Raw genomic sequence first — 21,588 nt, 5'->3', positions numbered from 1 at the left:
AAGTATGCTTGGGGTCATTGTCCTTTTGGAAGCCATTTGCGACCAAGCTTTAACTTCCTGACTGATGTCTTGAAATGTTGCTTCAATATATCCACATCATTTTCCTGCCTCATGAAGCCATCTATTTTGTGAATTGCACCAGTCCCTCCTGCAGCAAAGCACCCCCACAACATGATGCTGCCACCCCTGTGCTTCATGGTTGGGATGGTGTTCTTCGGCTTGCAAGCGTCCCCCTTTTTCCTCCAAACATAACAATGGTCATTATAGTCAAAACAGTTCCATTTTAGTTTCATCAGACCAGAGGACATTTCTCCAAAAAGTACGAACTTCGTCCCCATGTGCAGTTGCAAATCTATCTGTAAACAATTGTTGGAAAAATGACTTGTGTCATGCACAAAGTAGATGTCTTAACTGACTTGTCAAAACTCTAGTTTGTTAACAAGAAATTTGTGGAGTGGTTGAAAAACGAGTTTTAATGACTCCAAACGTCCGACTTAAGCTGTACATCCTCCAGTTCCACAAGATCAACAAAAATGTTTGCTGGTACGTCCATATCTGCCAGGTAAAGTCTGATGTATACAATCAAAGCACTCTTTTTATTCAAATTAGTAGCCTCATCGAGCATTAGGCTGATTTTGTGAGAGCACTCTACTATTCTTTTCAATAGTTTTCACTTCATTTCAGATTGAATATGATGCTGTATGTTGGAGCAAGCAACATTGCAATGGACAATTATCCCCATGTCAAGTCCATTTAACTCCTGTCAGTCAATTTCTTGCTAAAAATCGTGAGCGGGCCTGTGAAGTTCAGCCATACGCTTTTCGTAAGACTTTGGCTGTAGTGTCAATGTTTTTATTTTGAGTGTTAACTATAACCTGTGTTAAGGTGTCCTCTTTAGCCTTGTCTACAATGCTTGCTGCCGCTAATTGGGCCTTGGTTTGGGCATGTTCAAAAATCTTTTTTTCTGAGGGCTCTTTGTTGCTTTTTTACGTCGGAGGCAGAAGCAAGTTGCTAGTTTCATCCCTCCAGTCTTTTCCGTGCCTAAGCTCCCTACCTTTGCTTGACAAGCCAGGGGTTATGCATTTGCTTGTTCTTGGACTGAGCATCTGTCCAGATTAAGCCCCCCCCCTTATAATGGTGTCGGAGGTGATGCTGAACAGGTGGGATTAGCAGCGCTGCTATTTAAGGCTTCGTCATCAGGAACAGTTTTCCCCTCATTCCTCTCATCTGCCACTGACAGTTTTCTGTCTCATTTCGGGTTCGATTCACCATCTTTTTCAGGATTTTTGGACTTGCAAATCTTCATTATAAAAGTTGATTGCCTTTGCTTATCCATTTTTGATTTGTCTTTTCCATGTTTCAAATTCAGTAGGGAGACTACTAGCCTATGCTATCTGACATGATTACGTAGGGACCTCTTCACTAGCTGACCACCACTGCCAAGACCTGCTTCAAAATCAGTTACTTACCTTGCCGGCCCACTCCATAACCTATATGTGCAGATAAGAGAGCAGGTCTGAAATCAGTTTGGAAGGATAGGATGATTGCACAGAAGGATCCCCGTGCTTTTACATTATGGTTTTTCAGGGAGGCGGGAGAAATAACCAACCGCTTAAAAAAAAAATGTACAATGCAAACAGTGAACAAATTGTATAAATAATGCCGTGAGAGGTACCGTAGCTGGGCAAATAGGTGCCGTAACGAACAAGGTCAAATCTGAGAGGTGCCGGATCTCTGTTCTGGCAGGATCTGGCTCAAATTAAGCATTGCTGGCACCTACTACCATACTCAGTTCAAAGGCACTTTTGTCTTGCCCATTCACCCTCTGAATGGCACAAATACACAATCCTTGTCTCAATTGTCTCAAGGCTTAAACATCCTTCTTTAACCTGTCTCATGCCCTTAATCTACACTGATTGAAGCAGATCTAACAAGTCACATCAATAAGGGATCATAGATTTCACATGGTCAGTCTGTCATGGAAAGAGCAGTGGATATTATGATAATTCTATATTATTATTGTTTGATTTGGTCCAGGCTCATTTGTATCCAGCCCCAGATAAGTGCATTCGTCTGGGGTTTCGTGGCCACTGCTCATCCGATGTGTACAGGTCTGTAGGTCTAACACCTGTGCAGCTAGGCGGAACATTGCATGGCWTCGGAAGGGAAGGTGAAGAAGTCAGGTCTAACAACACCTGGCTCCTTTGACACGTGTGTCTGGGTCTGCCCCGGTCCTGTCAATCTCACAGCATCAGGTCTCGGGAAGGATTCAGAGAGAAAATACGAGGGAGGGGGGGGGAAATGTCAAATCAAATCAAATCTAAATGGATTAGTCACACGCGGCGAATACAACAGTGAACATGCTGACTTACGAGCCCCTAACCGACAGTGCAGTTTCAAAAAATACGGCAAAGAATAAGAGATAAAAGTAACAAGTAATTAAAGAGCAGCAGTAAAAAATAACTATATATACAGGGGTGTGCCGGTACAGAGTCAATGTGCGGGGGCACCGGTTAGTAGAGGTAGTATGTACATGTAGGTAGAGTTAATTAAAGTGACTATGCATAGATGACAACAGAGAGTGGCAGTGGTGTGGAGAGGGGGGGGGGGCAGGCAATGTCGATTGTGTGTCCATGTGTACCTGGAAGTGCAAAAATGAGCACAGTACAAGACATAAGAATTACCCTAGTAGGTCAAATGTGACATGGGACGTCATAATTGTTCACGACGACACCAAAACGTCTAGCAAAGATGGCACATCGTTGTCTGGTAAGATATCCTGGTAACAACCATCAGAACAAAAACACCAGACAACACCGGATGATCCGGATCAACACAACACCAGATGTGTTTCTCCTGGTCGCTAAAAAAGCATGAAAAAATAAATAATCTGTAGGCCTATACAACCTGACCATGACCTCACAAAATATGTTATTGTAGTTGAAATCCGTTTGCCCTAGAACACTGTTTTGTTGAATATTCTGCACTGTGAAGGCATAGTCCAAATTTGGCACCGTTTGAAATCCCACCCAACAGAACGTCAATGTACTCTGATTGTTTCACCATGTAATCATTGTTCACACTAAATTTACCGTCTGGGCGTACTGTATGAGTTAATTACGCACAAAAAGTCTTTGAAATCCTCCTCCACACTCTGCTTGGTGTCCATTTAATGAGTCTCATCTGCCCAGGCAGTTTGCATTGGCTTTCAATTTAATGTGGCTCTGGCTGTGAGAGAGGGGCCAGCAGATTGGACACTTACACTGTCACAGCAGAGGGTCGTGACAGAGACCTGGTGAGTGAGTAGAGCAGAATGACAGGTCTGAAATGGATGAAGTGATGCACAGTGGTGTGTTTTGGAGGAGGACACCGGGGTAAGTAGAGCTCCACTTTGTAGCAAAGATTGAACCTTGGAGGGTCAATCCACAATATGTATACACAAAAGTAGATCTCTAAGACTCTATGATTGGTCTGGGAATTTGTTTCTGTGGTAGAATTATACTGTTATTAGGAAATCGCATGTTTCCTGTCAAATGTTTACTGTTAGTCTGACACCAGAAAGAAGTCTGTCACCAACGTCACATTCAGTCTCAGGAAGTTGGAAATACTTAACATATAAATGTGTTGCATTTCAATATGACGGTCATCCGAGAGAGTCTTGTAGGACCAATACACGGATTCTGAAATAGGCACATGCTTCTCTACCATGTTATCAATTGAATGTGGTGTAATAACAATTAGGCTCCTGGGGAGTTTGGGGCTAGACATGGCACTGAATTTATAGCAAGGAATATCAAAAGAAATGCTCTGAGCCTTTGATCTGTTGAGAGGACTCTTCGGCAATCAAGATCACAGGCAGTGTAACATTTCGATAAATACGTAGGTCCACAGAACGTGACACTTAGCAGGGAGCCTGGGGGATTGAGCTTTGTGCAAGCCTGCAAGGCCTTATCTATTATTGGCTGCAGAAAGCCTGGATATCCCCCATGTGAGGTTCAAGATTCAAAGGGTTTACTGTGCAAAACTGGTGAAGAACTCACTCAAACAGGTATATTGAAGGCTCCATATTCGCAGTTCTGAACTTTCATCTGTGGTAAAAAACTGGTTCCATGAGATAGAATTCTTCACGTTTGACTCTCTGATACCTGTGGTATTTGCTGTAGGTACATGAATCATAGCATCCAAGTTGTGAATAACTCCTGAACAGCAAACTCTAGTTCAACCATTAGGCAATGGAAAGGGTATAGAGACAGACATAACCTTAATGCTGGTCACATTAGTAGAAGTGTAGCCATTCTGCACTGCACTAACCATTACAGCTCCTTAAAAGGTGAACCAGAAAAACCCTCCAACGAGGCAGGGTGTTGAGATGAAGACATGAAGTGCAATGTTAACTTTGTTCCCCTTGGTCTTCTGATGGAGGGAAGTGTTGTGGGGAATTAACATTGGGTCAAACTTATGTTAGCCTAAATGAAATGAGTAAATCCAATAGTAAGTGGTTCAAGGAAGTACATTTTAAACCACTACTTTCCGTGGGGCGGGACATTTTGATCTGATTCGTTTTCGTCTACGCTACCTTTCTCTCTCCGACCCCTTTTCCAAATGTGTAAAACAGCCTGACACTGGTGCAAAAAGGGATGTCATGGAAGAAGGTGTATCGGTGTATCGGTATAGGTGTATCTACAGTTAAAATATACATATATAATAATCACTCTAATTACCAGATCTGCATATTGAGATGTATTATTATTTTGCTCTAGTTGTCAATGGCGATTCCAAATTAGGATTGTGTTCTTTCAACGGTGTTGTTGTGTAAAGCAGATACCCGTCATCAGTTATTGCCAGTTCTTCAAATTAGTATTTTTAATGCTAGAATATAACAAGGATGACATGTGGAAATATGTTCTCTGCCTAATAGGCAACGTGCGAGTAATGGACAATAAAAACTGTTCTTGTTGTTTACAATTTCTTTCTCTCATTTTACTGACATTCAGATCTAATGAATTGAATCGAACTGGGCTGATGTGCCTTTTCCTCTATTGTGATTGTCTGAATGTGAATAAGGGCTCTATTCAATCAGATCCGCTTCAGCCGACATCCACATAGAGGTTGTTTGACGGTGGCTCAGTTGGAACTGCGTTAGAGCTATCAGATCCACAAGCGGCTAGTGGAATTATACCTAAAGCGGACAATGCCAGTGGCTGAACGGAGTCACATTAAGAGAAATCCCATGCAGACCACTTTCTTGTTTTGAACTTGTGGCTTTGTGAGAATGATGGCTAAAGCAGTTCCAACACCAGCAACACATCTGCTATGCCGCTGTCTGCTATGACTGGTTAAGGCTTGATCTGATGGAATCTAGGCCTAAGTGAGCCTATAATGTTGTTTCTGAACTTTTCTTCCATTTTCATTGGCAAGGGGATCTAATGAACTGAACAAAATGGTCTGATATACCTTATGTTGTGATTGAAGACTGCCATCTTACAAAGTGAGAAAATAATGAGCTGCTGTATATGACTATCTGCACATTCTTGTTTTTGCTGTTTGTGCATGTGGCTAGTAGTTTTTCGATTGACTTATTGATGGTGACAGTGATGAGGATGATGATTGTATTGTCGTTGATGTTATTATTATTAAAATTACAACTATTATTACTCTTAATATAGCTATTAATATGACTGTGTTTATGATTAATGCCAATATTATGAGTAATATTATTATTACTTATTGGTGAAGATAACAAGGGAATAAAAGGTAGGAACTTGGTGGTGATTAGGTATTTATCACATTTCAGGTAAGATCCAAATGCAGACTGTGTTGAAGTAACACTGTTTATTACAGCAACAGGGGCAGGCAAACGACAGGTCAATGCAGGCAGGGGTCGGTAATCCAGAGTAGTGGGGCAAAGGTACAGGACGGCAGGCAGGCTCAGGGTCAGGACAGGCAAAGGACAAAACCAGGAGAGTGAGAAAAGAAAGACTAGGGAAAAGCAGGAGCTGAGACAAAACGCAGGTTGCCTTGACAAACAAGACGAACTGGCAACAGACGAACAGAGAACACAGGTATAAATACACAGGAGATAATGGGGAAGATGGGTGACACCTGGAGGGGGTGGAGACAATCACCAAGACAGGTGAAACAGATCAGGGTGTGACCGTATTGATGATGGTTGTTGTTGTCAATATTGGTATTGACAATACTGTGGAGGAGGATTTCAAAGACTTTTTGTGCGTAATTAACTTAGACAGTACGCCCAGACGGTAAATTTAGTGTGAACAATGATTACATGGTGAAACAATCAGAGTACATTGACGTTCTGTTGGGTGGGATTTCAAACGGTGCCAAATTGGACTGTGCCTTCACAGTGCAGAATATTCAACAAAACAGTGTCATAGGGCAAACTGATTTTAATGGTGTCATTCTGACTACAATAACATATTTTGTGAGGTCATCGTCAGGTTGTATAGGCCTACAGATTATGTTTTTTTTCATGCTTTTTTAGCGACCAGGAGAAATACATCTGGTGTTGTGTTGATCTGGATCATTACATTTACATTTAAGTCATTTAGCAGACGCTCTTATCCAGAGCGACTTACAAATTGGTGCATTCACCTTATGATATCCAGTGGAACAACCACTTTAACAATGTAGTGCCATCTAACTCTTTAGGGGGGAGGGGGGGGGGTAGAGGGATTACTTTATCCTATCCTAGGTATTCCTTAAGAGGTGGGGTTTCAGGTGTCACCGGAAGGTGGTGATTGACTCCGCTGACCTGGCGTCGTGAGGGAGTTTGTTCCACCATTGGGGGGCCGAGCAGCGAACAGTTTTGCTGGGCTGAAGCGGGAACTGTACTTCCTCAGAGGTAGGGAGGCGAGCAGGCCAGAGGTGAATGAAGCAGTGCCCTTGTTTGGGTGTAGGGCCTGATCAGAGCCTGAAGGTACGGAGGTGCGTTCCCCTCACAGCTCCGTAGGCAAGCACCATGGTCTTGTAGCGGATGCGAGCTTCAAACTGGAAGCCAGTGGAGAGAGCGGAGGAGCGGGGTGACGTGGAGAACTTGGGAAGGTTGAACACCAGACGGGCTGCGGCGTTCGGATGAGTTGTAGGGGTTTAATGGCGCAGGCAGGGAGCCCACAACAGCGAGTTGCAGTAATCCAGACGGGAGATGACAAGTGTGGATTAGGACTGCGCCGCTTCCTGTGTGAGGCAGGGTCGTACTCTGCGAATGTTGTAGAGCATGAACCTACAGGAACGGGTCACCGCCTTGATGTTAGTTGAGAAGACAGGGTGTTGTCCAGGATCACGCCAAGGTTCTTAGCACTCTGGGAGGAGGACATGGAGTTGTCAACCGTGATGGCGAGATCATGGAACGGGCAGTCCTTCCCCGGGAGGAAGAGCAGCTCTGTCTTGCGAGGTTCAGCTTGAGGTGGTGATCCGTCATCCACACTGATATGTCTGCCAGACATGCAGAGATGTCTGGCCGTGTTGTCTGCTGTTTTTGTTCTGATGGTTGTTACCTGGATATCTTACCAGACAAACGATGTGCCATCTTTGCTTGACGTCTTGGTGTCATCGTGAACAAAATATACATATTTTCCTTGTGATAAGCTGATGCCTCTACAATTAGGAACCAATTTACAACCAGACAATTATGACGTCCCATGTCGCATTTTACCTACTAGAGTGATCTTATGTCTTGTACTGTGTTCATTCTTGCTCTTCCAGGTACACATGGACACACACTCAACATTGCCCCCCCCCCCCCCCCTTTCCCTCGTCTTTTCTCTGTGCAACCTTCCGAGACCTGATGCTGTGAGATTGACAGGACCGGGGCAGACCCAGACACACGTGTCAAAGGAGCCAGGTGTTGTTAACGCCTGACTTCTTCACCTTCCCTTCGATGCCATGCAAGTTCCGCCTAGCTCACAGGTGTTAGACCTACAGACCTGTACACATCGGATGAGCAGTGGCCTGCAGGGCCACGAAACCCGGGACAAATGCACTTATCTGGAGCTGGATACAAATGAGCCTGGGCTAAACATAACACACGCTCTATGGAACACTGCATTGGCTGCTGTGTTCTATAATATAAAATGCCATCTAGCAGATGCTTTTATCCAACACAACTTACAAGTGCATACATCACCACATTTTACATATGGGTGAACCCATGGGGAATCAAACCCTCAATCCTTGGCATTTGCAAGCAGGGTACACTACCCACTGAGCTACACATAAGTGTCTGCCTGATAAATCAAAATCAAAGTTTATTGTCGTGTACACAGATTTGCTGATGTTACCGCAGGTGCAGCGAAATGCTTGTGTTTCTAGCTCCAACAGTGCAGTAATAATACCAACCAAAACAATATGCACATAATCCAAAAAGTAAAAAGAAAGAAATGAAGAAATATCAGAACAAACAATGTGAGAGTTTATATATACACTGCTCAAAAAAATAAAGGGAACACTTAAACAACACAATGTAACTCCAAGTCAATCACACATCTATGAAATCAAACTGTCCCTTAGGAAGCAACACTGATTGACAATAAATTTCACATGCTGTTGTGCAAATGGAATAGACAAAAGGTGGAAATTATGGGCAATTAGCAAGACACCCCCAAAAAAGGAGTGATTCTGCAGGTGGTGACCACAGACACTTCTCAGTTCCTAGCTTCCCTGGCTGATGTTTTGGTCACTTTTGAATCTGGCGGTGCTCTCACTCTAGTGGTAGCATGAGACGGAGTCTACAACCCACACAAGTGGCTCAGGTGTGCAGTTCATCCAGGATGGCACATCAATGCGAGCTGTGGCAAAAAGGTTTGCTGTGTTCTGTCAGCGTAGTGTCCAGAGCATGGAGGCGCACCAGGAGACAGGCCAGTACATCAGGAGACGTGGAGGAGGCCGTAGGAGGGCAACAACCCAGCAGCGGACCGCTACCTCCGCCTTTGTGCAAGGAGGTGCACTGCCAGAGCCTGCAAAATGACCTCCAGCAGGCCACAAATGTGCATGTGTCTGCTCAAACGGTCAGAAACAGACTCCATGAGGGTGGTATGAGGGCCCGACGTCACAGGTGGGGGTTGTGCTTACAGCCCAGCACGCTGCAGGACGTTTGGCATTTGCCAGAGAAACACCAATTGGCAAATTCGCCACTGGCGCCCTGTGCTCTTCACAGATGAAAGCAGGTTCACACTGAGCACATGAGCACATGTGACAGACGTGACAGGAGTCTGGGGACGCCGTGGAGAATGTTCTGCTGCTGCCCATCCTCCAGCTGACCAGTTTGGCGGGGGTCAGTCATGGTGTGGGGTGCATTTCTTTGTGGGGCCGCACAGCCTCTCATGTGCTCGCCAGAGGTAGCCTGACTGCCATTAGGTACCGAAATGAGATCCTCAGACCTTGTGAGACCATATGCTGACATATGCACAATTTGTGCCTGCTGGAGGTCATTTTGCAGGGCTCTGGCAGTGCACCTCCTTGCACAAAGGCGGAGGTAGCGGTCCTGCTGCTGGGTTGTTGCCCTCCTACGGCCTCCTCCACGTCTCCTGATGTACTGGCCTGTCTCTGGTAGCGCCTCCATGCTCTGGACACTACGCTGACAGACACAGCAAAACTTTTGCCAGCTCGCATTGATGTGCCATCCTGGATGAACTGCACTACCTGAGCCACTTGTGTGGGTTGTAGACTCCGTCTCATGCTACACTAGAGTGAGAGCACCGCCAGCATTCAAAGTGACACAAAACATCAGCCAGGAAGCATAGGAACTGAGAAGTGGTCTGTGGTCACCACCTGCAGAATCACTCCTTTTTTGGGGGTGTCCTTGCAATTGGGCTATATTTCCACCTTTTGTCTATTCCATTTGCACAACAGCATGTGAAATTTATTGTCAATCAGTGTTGCTTCCTAAGTGGACAGTTTGATTTCATAGATGTGTGATTGACTTGGAGTTACATTGTGTTGTTTAAGTGTTCCCTTTATTTTTTTGAGCAGTGTATATATATATCACAGATCCTCCACCAAATTTCACACTGGGTGCGAGACACTGTGGCTTGTAGGCCTCTCCAGGTCTCGCACCCACTGTGAAAGTTGGTGGAGGATCGGTGATGATCTGGGGGTGCTTCAGCAAGGCTGGAATCGGGCAGATTTGTCTTTGTGAAGGACGCATGAATCAAGCCACGTACAAGGATGTCCTGGAAGAAAACTTGCTTCCTCCTGCTCTGACAATGTTCCCCAACTCTGAGGATTGATTTTTCCAGCAGGACAATGCTCCATGCCACACAGCCAGGTCAATCAAGGTGTTGATGGAGGACCACCTGATCAAGACCCTGTCATGGCCAGCCAAATCTCCAGACCTGAACCCCACTGAAAACCTCTGGAATGTGATCAAGAGAAAGATGGATGGTCACAAGCCATCAAACAAAGCTGAGCTGCTTGAATTTGGCATAAAGTCACCCAACATCATTGTGAAAGACTGGTGGAGAGCATGCCAAGACACATGAAAGCAAAAAAATAAACGTCCCTTTTTCAGGACCCTTTCTTTCAAAGATAATTTGTAAAAATCCAAATTACTTCACAGATCTTTATCGTTCTGTGCGTGATTTCCTGCAAGACAGGAATGTCAGTGTTCTGCCATGGCCAGCGAAGATCCCGGATCTCAATCCCATTGAGCACGTCTGTGACCTGTTGGATAGGAGGGTGATGGCTTGGGCCATTCCCCCCAGAAATGTCCGGGAACTTGCAGGTGCCTTAAGGAAGAGTGGGGTAACATCTCACAGCAAGAACTGGCAAATCTAGTGCAGTCCATGAGGAGGAGATGCACTTGTCAGGTTTTGGCCAAGACTGTTCGGGTTTTTGGTCACTAGATGTCCCCATTGCACCTTTTTTGTACCTTTTGTTTTTCTTGCTCCAATTATTGTTTGCACCTGTAGGTCATTCCCTTGTTAGTATTTAATCCCTGTGTGTTCCTTAGTTCCTTGCGCTGTGTTTGTAAGTTAGCACCCAGCCCCAGCCCAAGCCTTGTTTTATTCAGTGTTTTCTCTTGTTGGATTTTCCAGAGGTTCTCTGGTTTAGTTTTGTGTATTATTTGAGTAGTCTTTTGAGGTTTGTTTTTCCCTGCTGTTTTTTACCACTTTGTGGAGTTTCTTTAGTATTTTGGAGGATTTCCATTTTTGTGCTTTTTGGCTTGATTTTTGGACATTGTGGTTTTAGTTTCTTTGCCTGGAGATTTTGTTCTTTATTAAACCACTATCGCTAGTACTGCTGTGTCTGCCTCATCTTCTGGGTTCTGACGATTATTAGTGACTGTTTCTCGCACCGGGTCCTGACAGCACTGCATTACTTAATGCAGCTGGTGGCCACACCAGATACTGACTGTTACTTATGATTTCTGTTAGTCACATGTCTGTGGAACTTGTTTAAGTCTCAGTTGTTGAATCTTGTTGTGTTCATAACATGTGTAAATATTTGTAAGTTTGCTGAAAATAAACGCAGTGAGAGGACGTTTCCTTTTTTGCTTTTTTGCTTTTTTTGCTGATGTCCTAGATATAGGACTGACACATGATTTATTTTTGGACTGTATTTTTTGCCATTTATGAATGTGTTATTCAATGCGTTTCTATGGGCTATAGTAGTAAAGGCTAAATTTAACATTTTATCAAATAATTGTTTAATATTTTGGGGGGATACCTAAAGGGGTCCTAAAATTCAAAATCAAATAGCTCAATGATCCATGGTATGGCCATCTTAAAACAATTCCATGTCAGCTTAGAATCCCCCAAAGATACGGGAGTCCTTCCCAATCGGAGAGAAAGGAATGCGCTTAGGGATTTCACCATGAGGTCAACGATGACATTAAAACAGTTACAGAGATAGGAGAAAACTGAGGATGGATCAACAACATCGTAGTTTCTTCACAATACTAATACTAATCTAAATGACAGAGTAAAAAGAAGGAAGCCTGCACAGCATAATACTATTCCAAAACATGCATTCTGTTTGCTTTAAGGCAAAAAATGTGACAAAGAAATGTACTTTATGTCCTGAATACAAAGCACTCTATGTTTGGGGCAAATCCAACACAACACATCACTGAGTGCCACTTTTCATATTTTCAAGCATGGTGGTAGTTGCATCATGTTATGGGTATGCTTGTCATTCGCAAAGACTGGGGAGTTCTTTAGCGTGAAAAGAAATGGAATAGAGCTAAGCACAGGCAACATCTTAGAGGAAAATCTGGTTCAGTATGCTTTCCAACAGACACTAGGAGAAAAATCCACCTTTCAGTAAGACAATAACATAAAACACAAGGCTAAATATACACTGGAGTTGCTGAACAGACAATACTCAATGTTTGTGAGTGGCTTAGTTACAGTTCTGGAAATCTATGGCAAGACTTGAAAATGGCTGTCTAGTAATGATCAGCAACCAATTTGACAGAGCATTAAAAAAAAATCAAGAATAATGTGCAAATATTGTACAAGACAGGTGTGCAAAACTCTTAGAGATTTACCCAGAAAGGCTCACAGCTGTAATCACTGCCAAAGGTGGTTCTACCACGTATTGACTCAGGGGTATAAAAAATAGTGCAATGCCTTCAGAAAGTATTCATACCCCTTGACTTATTCGACATGTTATTGTGTTACAACCTGAATTACAAATAGATTAAATCGATTTTTTCTCTCAACCATCTAAACACATAATGACAAAGTGAAAACATACTTACATTTTCTTGCGCAAATGTATTGAAAATAAAATACAGAAATATCTAATTTACATACTGTAAGTATTCACACCCCTGAGTAAACACATGTTAGAATCACCTTTGATAACGATGACAGCTGTGAGTCTTTCTGGGTGTGTTTCTAAGAGCTTTGCACACCTGGATTGTACAATATTTGCACATTACTCTAAAAAATGTATTCAAGCTGTTTACACACCATTATACATACAGTGCATTCAGAAAATATTCAGACCCCTTGACTTTTTCCACATTTTGTTACATTATAGCCTTATTCTAAAATGTATTAAATCGTTTTTTCCCTCATCAATCTACACACAACACCAAGTAATGTTAAAGCAAAAAGATGTTTCGAATTTTTTGCTCATTTATAAAATAAGAAAAACTGAAATATTACATTTACATACTGTAAGTATTCAAAGCCTTTGTTCAGTACTTTGTTGAAGCACCTTTGGCAGCAATTACAGCATCAAGTCTCTGCAGATCCTGTCAAGCTCTGTCAGGTTGGATGGGGAGCGTTGCTGCACAGCTATTTTCAGGTATCTACAGAGATGTTCGATCGGGTTCAAGTCCAGGCTCTGGCTGGGCCACTCAAGGACATTCAGAGACGTGTCCGGAAGCGTTGTCTTGGCTGTGTGCGTAGGGTCGTTCTCTTGTTGTAAGGTGCATCTTTGCCCCAGTCTGAGGTCCTGAGCGCTCTGGAGCAGGTTTTCATCAAGGATCTCGCTGTACTTTGCTCCATTCATCTTTCCCTTGATCCTGACGAGTCTCCCAGTCCCTGCCACTGAAAAACATCCCCACAGCATGATGCTGCCACCACCATGCTTCACCGTAGGGATGGTGCCAGGTTTCCTTCAGATGTGAAGCTTGGCATTCAGGCCAAACAGTTCAATCTTGGATTCATCAGACCAGAGAATTTTAATTCTCATGGTCTCAGAGTCTTTACGTGCCCTTTGGAAAACTCCAAGTGGGCTGTAATGTGTCTTTTACTGAGGAGTGGCTTTCATCTGGCGAATCCACCATAAAGGCTTGATTGGTGGAGTGCTACAGAGATGGTTGTCCTTCTGGAAGGTTCTCCCATCTCCACAGAGGAACTCTAGAGCTCTGTCAGAGTGACCATCAATATCTTGGTTACTTGTTTTTTTTCTCAGTGTCTGTTGGGGCAGGGGCTCCCGAGTCAATCCTGTCTTGGAGCTCTACGGACAATTCCTTTGACCTCATGGCTTGGTTTTTGCTCTGACATACACTGTCAACTGTGGGACCTTATATAGACAGGTGTGTTCCTTTCCAAATCATGTCCAATCAATTGAATTTACCACAGGACTCCAATCATGTTGTAGAAACATACCAAGGATGAAAAATGGAAGCAGGATGCACCTGAGCTCAAATTCAAGTCTCATAAAAAAGGGTTGAAATACTTATGTAAATAAGGTATTTATGTTTTTTTTAATTATACATTTGCAAAAAATTCTAAAAACCAGTTTTCGCTTTGTTATTATGGGGTATTGTGTATAGATTGCTGATGATTTTTTTWAAATCCATTTTAGAATAAGTCTATCATAACAAAATGTGGAAAAAGTTAAGGGGTCTTAATACTTTCTGAGGGCACTGTATACAGTATAGTTGGAGAACCTTGTTATAGACAGTATGGACAGCATATGAATATAAAAGGTTTGTACAGCAGTAGTTATATAGGATGAGCCATGACTAGAATACAGTATACTGAATACATATAAAGTCAAATGAAATTGTATTGGTAGGATACACATATTTTGCAGATATTATCTGAGGTTTGTAGCTCCAACAGTGCAGTAACACTTAACAATACAAAACATTACACACAAAAAAAATGTGCGTAAAAAACATTATTAAACTGACAAGTGTTCAATGTCTCTATGCACATAGGGTGAAGCAGTCTCTAAGGTGCTGGGGAGAGTACCAGGTGGTAGCCGGCTAGTAACAGTGTCTAAGGAAAGGGTACTGGGGGGAGGCCGGCTAGTGATGACTGTTTAACATGCTGATGGCCTAGAGATAGAAGCTGTTTATCAGTCTCTTGGTGCACCTGTACTGTGTCCTCCTTCTAAATGGAAGCGGGGTGAACAGGCCATGGCTCGTGTGGCTGATGTCCTTGATGAACTTCTTGGCCTTCCTGTGACACCGGGTGTCCTGGAGGGCAGGCAGTGTGCCCCCGATAATGCTTTGGTCTGACCTCACCACCCTCTGGAGAGCACTGCGGTTGTGGACGGTGTATTTGCCATACCAGGTGGTATTGGTATTTGGTATTTATTAGGATCCCCATTAGCCGCTGCAAAAGCATCAGCTACTCTTCCTGTGATCCACATGAAACATGACATAATACATAATACAGAACATTATTAGTCAAGGACTGAAATACATATGTCACGCCCTGACCTTAGAGAGCCTTTTTATTTCTCTATTTGGTTAGGTCAGGGTATGATTTGGGTGGGCATTCTAGTTTTCTATTTCTTTGTTGGCCAGGTATGGTTCCCAATCAGAGGCAGAGTTCTGTCGTTGTTTCTGATTAGGAATCATACTTAGGCAGCCTGTTTTTCCACCCTAGTTTGTGGGATGTTGTTTTTGCACAGTAGCTGTACAGCCCTGCAGAACTTTACGTTAGTTTTTTTCCCTTTGTTGTTTTTGGGGATCATTCTAATAAAATACGATGAACACTTTCCACGCTGCGCTTTGGTCTCATTCTGACAACGGACGTAACAGAACATCCCACCACCAAAGGACCAAGCAGCGTGGCCAGGAGGAGCAGGGCTCCTGGGCTCGGGAGAAAAGTGAGTGGAGGACATCATGGACATGGGAGGAGATTATGGCAGGGGACAAGACCCTGCCATGGAAGCAAGCGGAGGCAGCGAAGGAGGATTAACGACGACTCCGGGAGTCGCAACCAACGACGGAGGCCCGAGAGGCAGTCCCCCAAACATTTTTTGGGGGGGCACACGGAGTGGGGTGAACCAGAGCCAGTCAGGGAGTTGAGTGTGGAGCTCGACGCAAGATTCCGGAGAGAGGTGCTGGCGTTGAGCTGTATAGCCCTGCAGAACTTTACGTTAGTTTTTTTCCCTTTGTTGTTTTGGGTGTTCATTCTAATAAAATACGATGAACACTTTCCACACTGCGCTTTGGTCTCATTCCGACGACAGACGTAACAACATACATCTAAAACGTCACACATAGCCTACATATCAAAACATACACCCAATATCTAGGTCTAATACATACAGTGGCGACCCGTCATTCAGGGCAGGTGGGCCCCACCTTTTAGGTTAAAAATAAATAAATATATTTTTTATTTTATTTTATTAATTGGGGGGCTTGTCTGCTTTGCGTGTTATTTTGGCATTAATACATGTCACATATCAGCTTGCAAACAATGTATAAAAAAACATTKATTGGGTTAATAAAGCCGTATACAAACATGGCCTCTTTTTTGATTTCTTGAGTAAGGCAGCCTAGCTCAGTGCTTTCTGTGGTGGTGGGGAAGCAGAAAATACAGAGTTGAGCCTGATTGGTTTTCTGTCATTCCCAATTCTAAGGTTAGAGCTCAAAAATGTTTGCCCCTTGGGTTCTGCCATAGAGTTATTTTAGAAGTGCCCATCCAAGAAGGCTCAAGGTCAGTAGAATCCACATTTGTTTAAGTAAGTCTGCCATATCAGCTATGTTTTTCTGTGTAGTGGCTTTGCTGGCATGCATCCCACTTTTTTTTGTCCCACCAAGATTTACATGCTAAAATCGCCACTGAATACATAGTACAATGCAAATTACAATACAAGATATATAAAATGGCTGTGTCTCTTCACGGTCCCGTTTGTGCAGTCAGGTGTTCTTTTACCTGGTTTTTTTCAACTGTTTTTATTTCTAGCTTGAGTTACCTGGTGTGGCAGAGTTATATGTAGTCAAATCAAATCAAACTTTATTTGCCACATGCGCCGAATACAACAAGTGTAGACTTTACCGTGAAATGCTTTCTTACAAGCCCTTAACCAACGGTGCAGTTCAAGAAGAAGAAAATATTTACCAACTAGGCTAAAATAAAAAGTAATACTAAAAAGTAACACAATAAGAATAACAATAACGAGGCTATATACCAGGGGCACCGGTAGCGAGTCAGTGTGCAGGGGTACAGGCTAGTTGAGGTAATCTGTACATGTAGGTGGGGGCGAAGTGACTATGCATAGGTACCTAACAAACAGTGAGTAGCAGCAGTGTACAAGGGGAGGAGGGGGGGGCTAGAAGCTGTCCTGGGCCATTCGCACTACCCTCTGTAGCGCCTTGTGGTCAGATGCCAAGAAGTTGCCATACCAGGCAGTGATGCAACCGGTCAGGATGCTCTCGATGGTGCAGCTGTAGAACCTTTTGAGGATCTGGGGACCCATGCCAAATCTTTTCATTCTCCTGAGGGGGGAAATGTTTTGTCGTGCCCTCTTCGCAACTGTCTTGGTATGTTTGGACCATGATAGTTCGTTGGTGATGTGGACACCAAGGAACTTGATACTCTCGACCCGCTCCACTACAGCCCCGTCAATGTTAAATGGGGGCCTGTTCAGCCCACCTTTTCCTGTAGACCACGATCAGGTCCTTTGTCTTGCTCATATTGAGGGAGAGGTTGTTGTCCTGGCACCACACAGCCAGTTCTCTGACCTCCTCCCTATAAGCCGTCTCATCGTTGTTGGTGATCAGGGTTACCACTGTTATGTCGTCAGCAAACTTGATCATGGTGTTGGAGTCGTGTTTGGCCACGCAGTCGTGGGTGAACAGGGAATACAGGAGGGGACTAACTACACACCCCTGCGGCGCTCCAGTGTTAAGGATCAGCATGGCAGACGTGTTGTTGCCTACTCTTACCACCTGGGGGCGGCCCGTCAGGAAGTCCAGGATCCAGTTGCAGAGGGAAGTTTTTAGTCCCAGAGTCCTTAGCTTAGTATTGAGCTTCGTGGGCACTATGGTGTTGAACGCTGAGCTGTAGTCAGTGAACAGCATTCTCACATAGGTGTTCCTTTTGTCCAGGTGAGAAAGAGCAGTGTGGAGTGCGATTGAGATTGTGTCATCTGTGGATCTGTTGGGGCGGTATGCAAATTGGAGTGGGTCTAGGGTGTCCAGGAGGATGCTGTTGATGTGAGCCGTGACCAGCCTTTCAAAGCACTTCATGGCTACTGACATGAGTGCCACAGGGCTGTAATAATTTAGGCAGGTTACCTTCGCTTTCTTGGGCACAGGGACTATGGTGGTCTGCTGGAAACATGTAGGTATTACAGACTCGGTCAGGGAGAGGTTGAAAATGTCAGTGAAGATACTTGACAGTTGGTCCACGCATGCTTTGTGTACACGTACTGGTAATCCGTCTGGCCCTTTGTGAATGTTGACCTGTTTAAAGGTTTTGTTCACATCGGCTACCGAGAGCGTTAGCCGATGTCATTGCTCTATTTAATACTTTGCGCTTCCCAGCCTCTGTATACACTTTCCCTCTGTATACATCTAAGTGCAACACGTGCTGCTTTGTTCTGGACCAACTGCAATTGACCTATGTCCTTCTTAGCTGCACATGACCACAAAGCTGGGCAGTGGCCCAGCTGCGACAAAACTAGGGTTCAGGGCAGGGTACTGGTCAGCCTGTCTGATCAACTGAGATGTCATGAAGGCAGAGCAACACCCTATCATGGAAAGACCTCTTCCCATTTTAGCAACCATTGAGTCTATATGTTTTGACCATTGAGTCTATATGTTTTGACCATGACAGCTTGCTATCTAGGGTTACACCCACCAGTTTAGTCTCCTCAACTTGCTCAATAGCCACATGGTACAGTGATAGAGCCCGGAAGGATGCTCTCAATGGTGCATCTGTAGCCTCCTGAGGTTGAAGAGGCGCTGTTGCAGCTTTTTCACCACACTGTCTGTGTGAAAGGACCATTTCAGGTTGTCAGTGATGTGCACGCCGAGCAACTTGAAGCTTTTGACCCTCTCCACTGCGGCCCCGTCGATGTGGACGGGGTACATGCTCTCTCTGCTGTCTCCCGCAGTCCACGATCAGCTAATTTGTTTAGTTGACGCTGAGGTACGACTTAACCTCAATGGGATGCAGCTCTCATTTCGGTTGAGAAGCCGGTCACCTCCAAGAGTGAAACAAAAGGCAATTTTTTCCAGATCACCAAAGAGAGAACAGCTAATGAAGATAGTAGGATCTGAGTTATAGCTACGGCTACAGTAGCCTATTTTGAATTGATGAGCTTTCCCCTTTTATGAAATTCCGAACCTGAGCCATTCTCTTTTGTGGCTGGTTAGACGTAAGACTGGGGAGAGAACATTGCAGTTAAACCCCATTTTAATGAACTCCCTTTGGGAGTGATGCGCGTAATCGATTTTTCTACCCATCCAAGATTGTCAATTCATCCAGCGCCAGTATACGCTACACTCATTCATATTGATTTGGCTAAAGCTGACGCGCTAAGGAGAGAGAGAGAGAGAGAGAGAGAGAGAGAGAGAGAGAGAGAGAGAGAGAGAGAGAGAGCTCCTGGGACAGAATAGAGAGACACAATGATAAAGTGTTTATCGCAGACGATCAAATTAAATTGTATAGCAGCCTGCAGTTAGAGCCAAAATACTGTAGAAACATCTTTGTGACAGGTAATATGGCAAAAATGCAGTGCCACACCAATTAGGAAGCTTCTAGTGAGCTACATTTTATCTGAGAATGTACAAGCACGCTCATTGCTGGTAAGATACTGCTGTTAAAATAATGCATCAACATGTCATTGCTGTTCTTGTCCATTAGTGTTCTGTATGTTCTATGTTTTGTGTCAACCCCAGGATAAATAGCTGCTGCTTCTTCAACAGCTAATGGGGATCTGAACGAAAATCTGGAAAAAATCATGAAATCATTTTAAAAAAGTCCAGAAATCTTAATAAGATAGATTGGTTTATTCATGTTTCCTCCGAACCTAACTCCAGGGTCTCAGGGTGTGGGCTCATTAACATTTTGAAAACTCATTTTTGTAGATAACATGATTGATTGATTAATACAGATTTTAAACTATTGCTTTGTCTGTCCAATCCAATACCAATGTCTCCCATAGGACCTTAGAACAGGGAACGATTACACACATCCATTGTCTCTGAGCAGGTGCTGGCTACAAAAAAATAATCTATTAGAAAGTGAAATGAGACTCTGCACACTGCACTCTTATATGAGGTCTTTTTCACCCGTTATTCCCATAGTAACTTCCTAATAAGTAAGTCATAAATTTACCCTCAAAATACCGTAACTAGTGCCCTCACACCTGCCATATATGGGTCTGAATCACCTGCCACCTATCTACACCTTCCCTCCAAAAATCCTCCCCTTAAAATCCCACCTCTGCCAACAATGCACACCCCTGCCACCCTTGATTTCACAGCACGCAAACGAAGCAAAAGTTGAAAAAGAAAATATATCCTCCTACAAGCTTAAAATGACATGGATGATTTATAGCTTTGGGACATGAACATTGATTTTCCTCTTGTCTGTATTGTTCTGTCAGTAAATTAGCCCAAGATGCACTGCTACCTAACTGGAAATACCATATACGAAATTCAACAGCAATTGCTCAAAACAGTTGCTCCAAATATAGCATTGTCAGATATCAAGTTTGAACCGCCCCTCACAAAATGGTCTTTGAGGTCATAAAATGGTATTGTACTGTTGGATTAATGTAACAGTTGTTCCAGGTTGACATGAACTCATTCATCTTTTCAATACTCCAACTTGCCATATAATGGACTGTTGCGTTCATTAATATCACACATCATTAATGTATTATAATAGCAAAGCAATCTTCACGGATACACGCTAAAGAGTCCAGGGAAGTCTTAAGAGCCAAATTGATTAAAAATGATATTCTGTCATAAAGATGTTAATGATTGAATGATTTATTTAATTTAAGTGTCATACACCTAGCTACCGGTGCCCGGCCCACATGGGCTTACAAGACACTATTAATGTGTCCCAACTTTATACTCTAAACAATAGTTGCAACTATCATCACCATCTTGACATCAGTCAACCCCACCCAATCACAATAGTCGCGAGTGCATGGCACAATGTATCAGTTGTTTTAAATATGCAACATAATGAATTGGCTACATAATTACCGACGGAATTAAACCTACCATTTCCAGATATATGATTGTCCACCTCGGTTCGCACAGTCGGTTTGTAAGCGGCGTTAAGTTGAATATAGAGTGCCATACAATGTAAAATCCATATTATCACTCCAAATGCTCCCATTGCTTTTGTTTCTTGTTTCAAGTCGTGGACGAAAAGCTCATATTAGGCGGAGCACGCTCACTAAATAGTATCCAAATCCTTCCTGGGTGACAGCACCCTCGGAAATACAAAATAGCACTGGACAAAAATTGCGCTATGACGCGCGAGGTGTTACCTATTCGCCTTTCGGGATATTATCAGCACTGGTTCCCTGTATTTCGGCAAGCAAGCACCTCCAGTAGAGGCGGACGGAGAAATACATGGGGACAAGTGCAGTGGCTTGCAGAGAAAGTAAATTAGGCGGAGGGATCTAGAAAAATTATAGGCCTACTGTTATTAACTTTTATAACAAGTTACATTCGGGGATCTGAAGTTTTAACATCCGTTACTCTGAATACTCTTTATAAAAATATATGTTCAATAGTCAAAGCTGTTATTCTTACTTCTTTACAAATGTTTTTTTACTTGCTATATAGGCAACTCAAAAAGGTAGCCTAATGTGTATTTTTCTGAGCATAGGCAACGTTTACAATTGCAGTTGGCCTGTATTGCATTCCATATACCTAGCATGGCATAGCAATCTATCTAT

General features: G+C 43.5%; 1 protein-coding gene across 1 annotated transcript in view; it reads right to left on the bottom strand.

Annotated features, from left to right (window-relative positions):
• Positions 1 to 21,240, bottom strand: part of LOC111962286 (V-set and transmembrane domain-containing protein 2-like protein) — a 77,614-nt gene extending 56,374 nt beyond the window's left edge. Inside the window, exon 1 of the mRNA XM_023985261.2 lies at positions 20,903 to 21,240. Coding sequence (XP_023841029.1) covers positions 20,903 to 21,020 — 118 coding nt within the window. The 5' untranslated portion in view covers positions 21,021 to 21,240. The remainder of the gene's footprint in view (positions 1 to 20,902) is intronic.
• Positions 21,241 to 21,588: the final 348 nt, after the last annotated feature.

Source organism: Salvelinus sp. IW2-2015, linkage group LG1, assembly GCF_002910315.2.
Source record: "Salvelinus sp. IW2-2015 linkage group LG1, ASM291031v2, whole genome shotgun sequence".
NCBI classification, from domain to species: Eukaryota; Metazoa; Chordata; class Actinopteri; order Salmoniformes; family Salmonidae; genus Salvelinus; species Salvelinus sp. IW2-2015.
The sequence above is the reverse complement of the archived record's forward strand: the minus strand, read 5'-3'. Positions and strand labels throughout refer to the sequence as shown.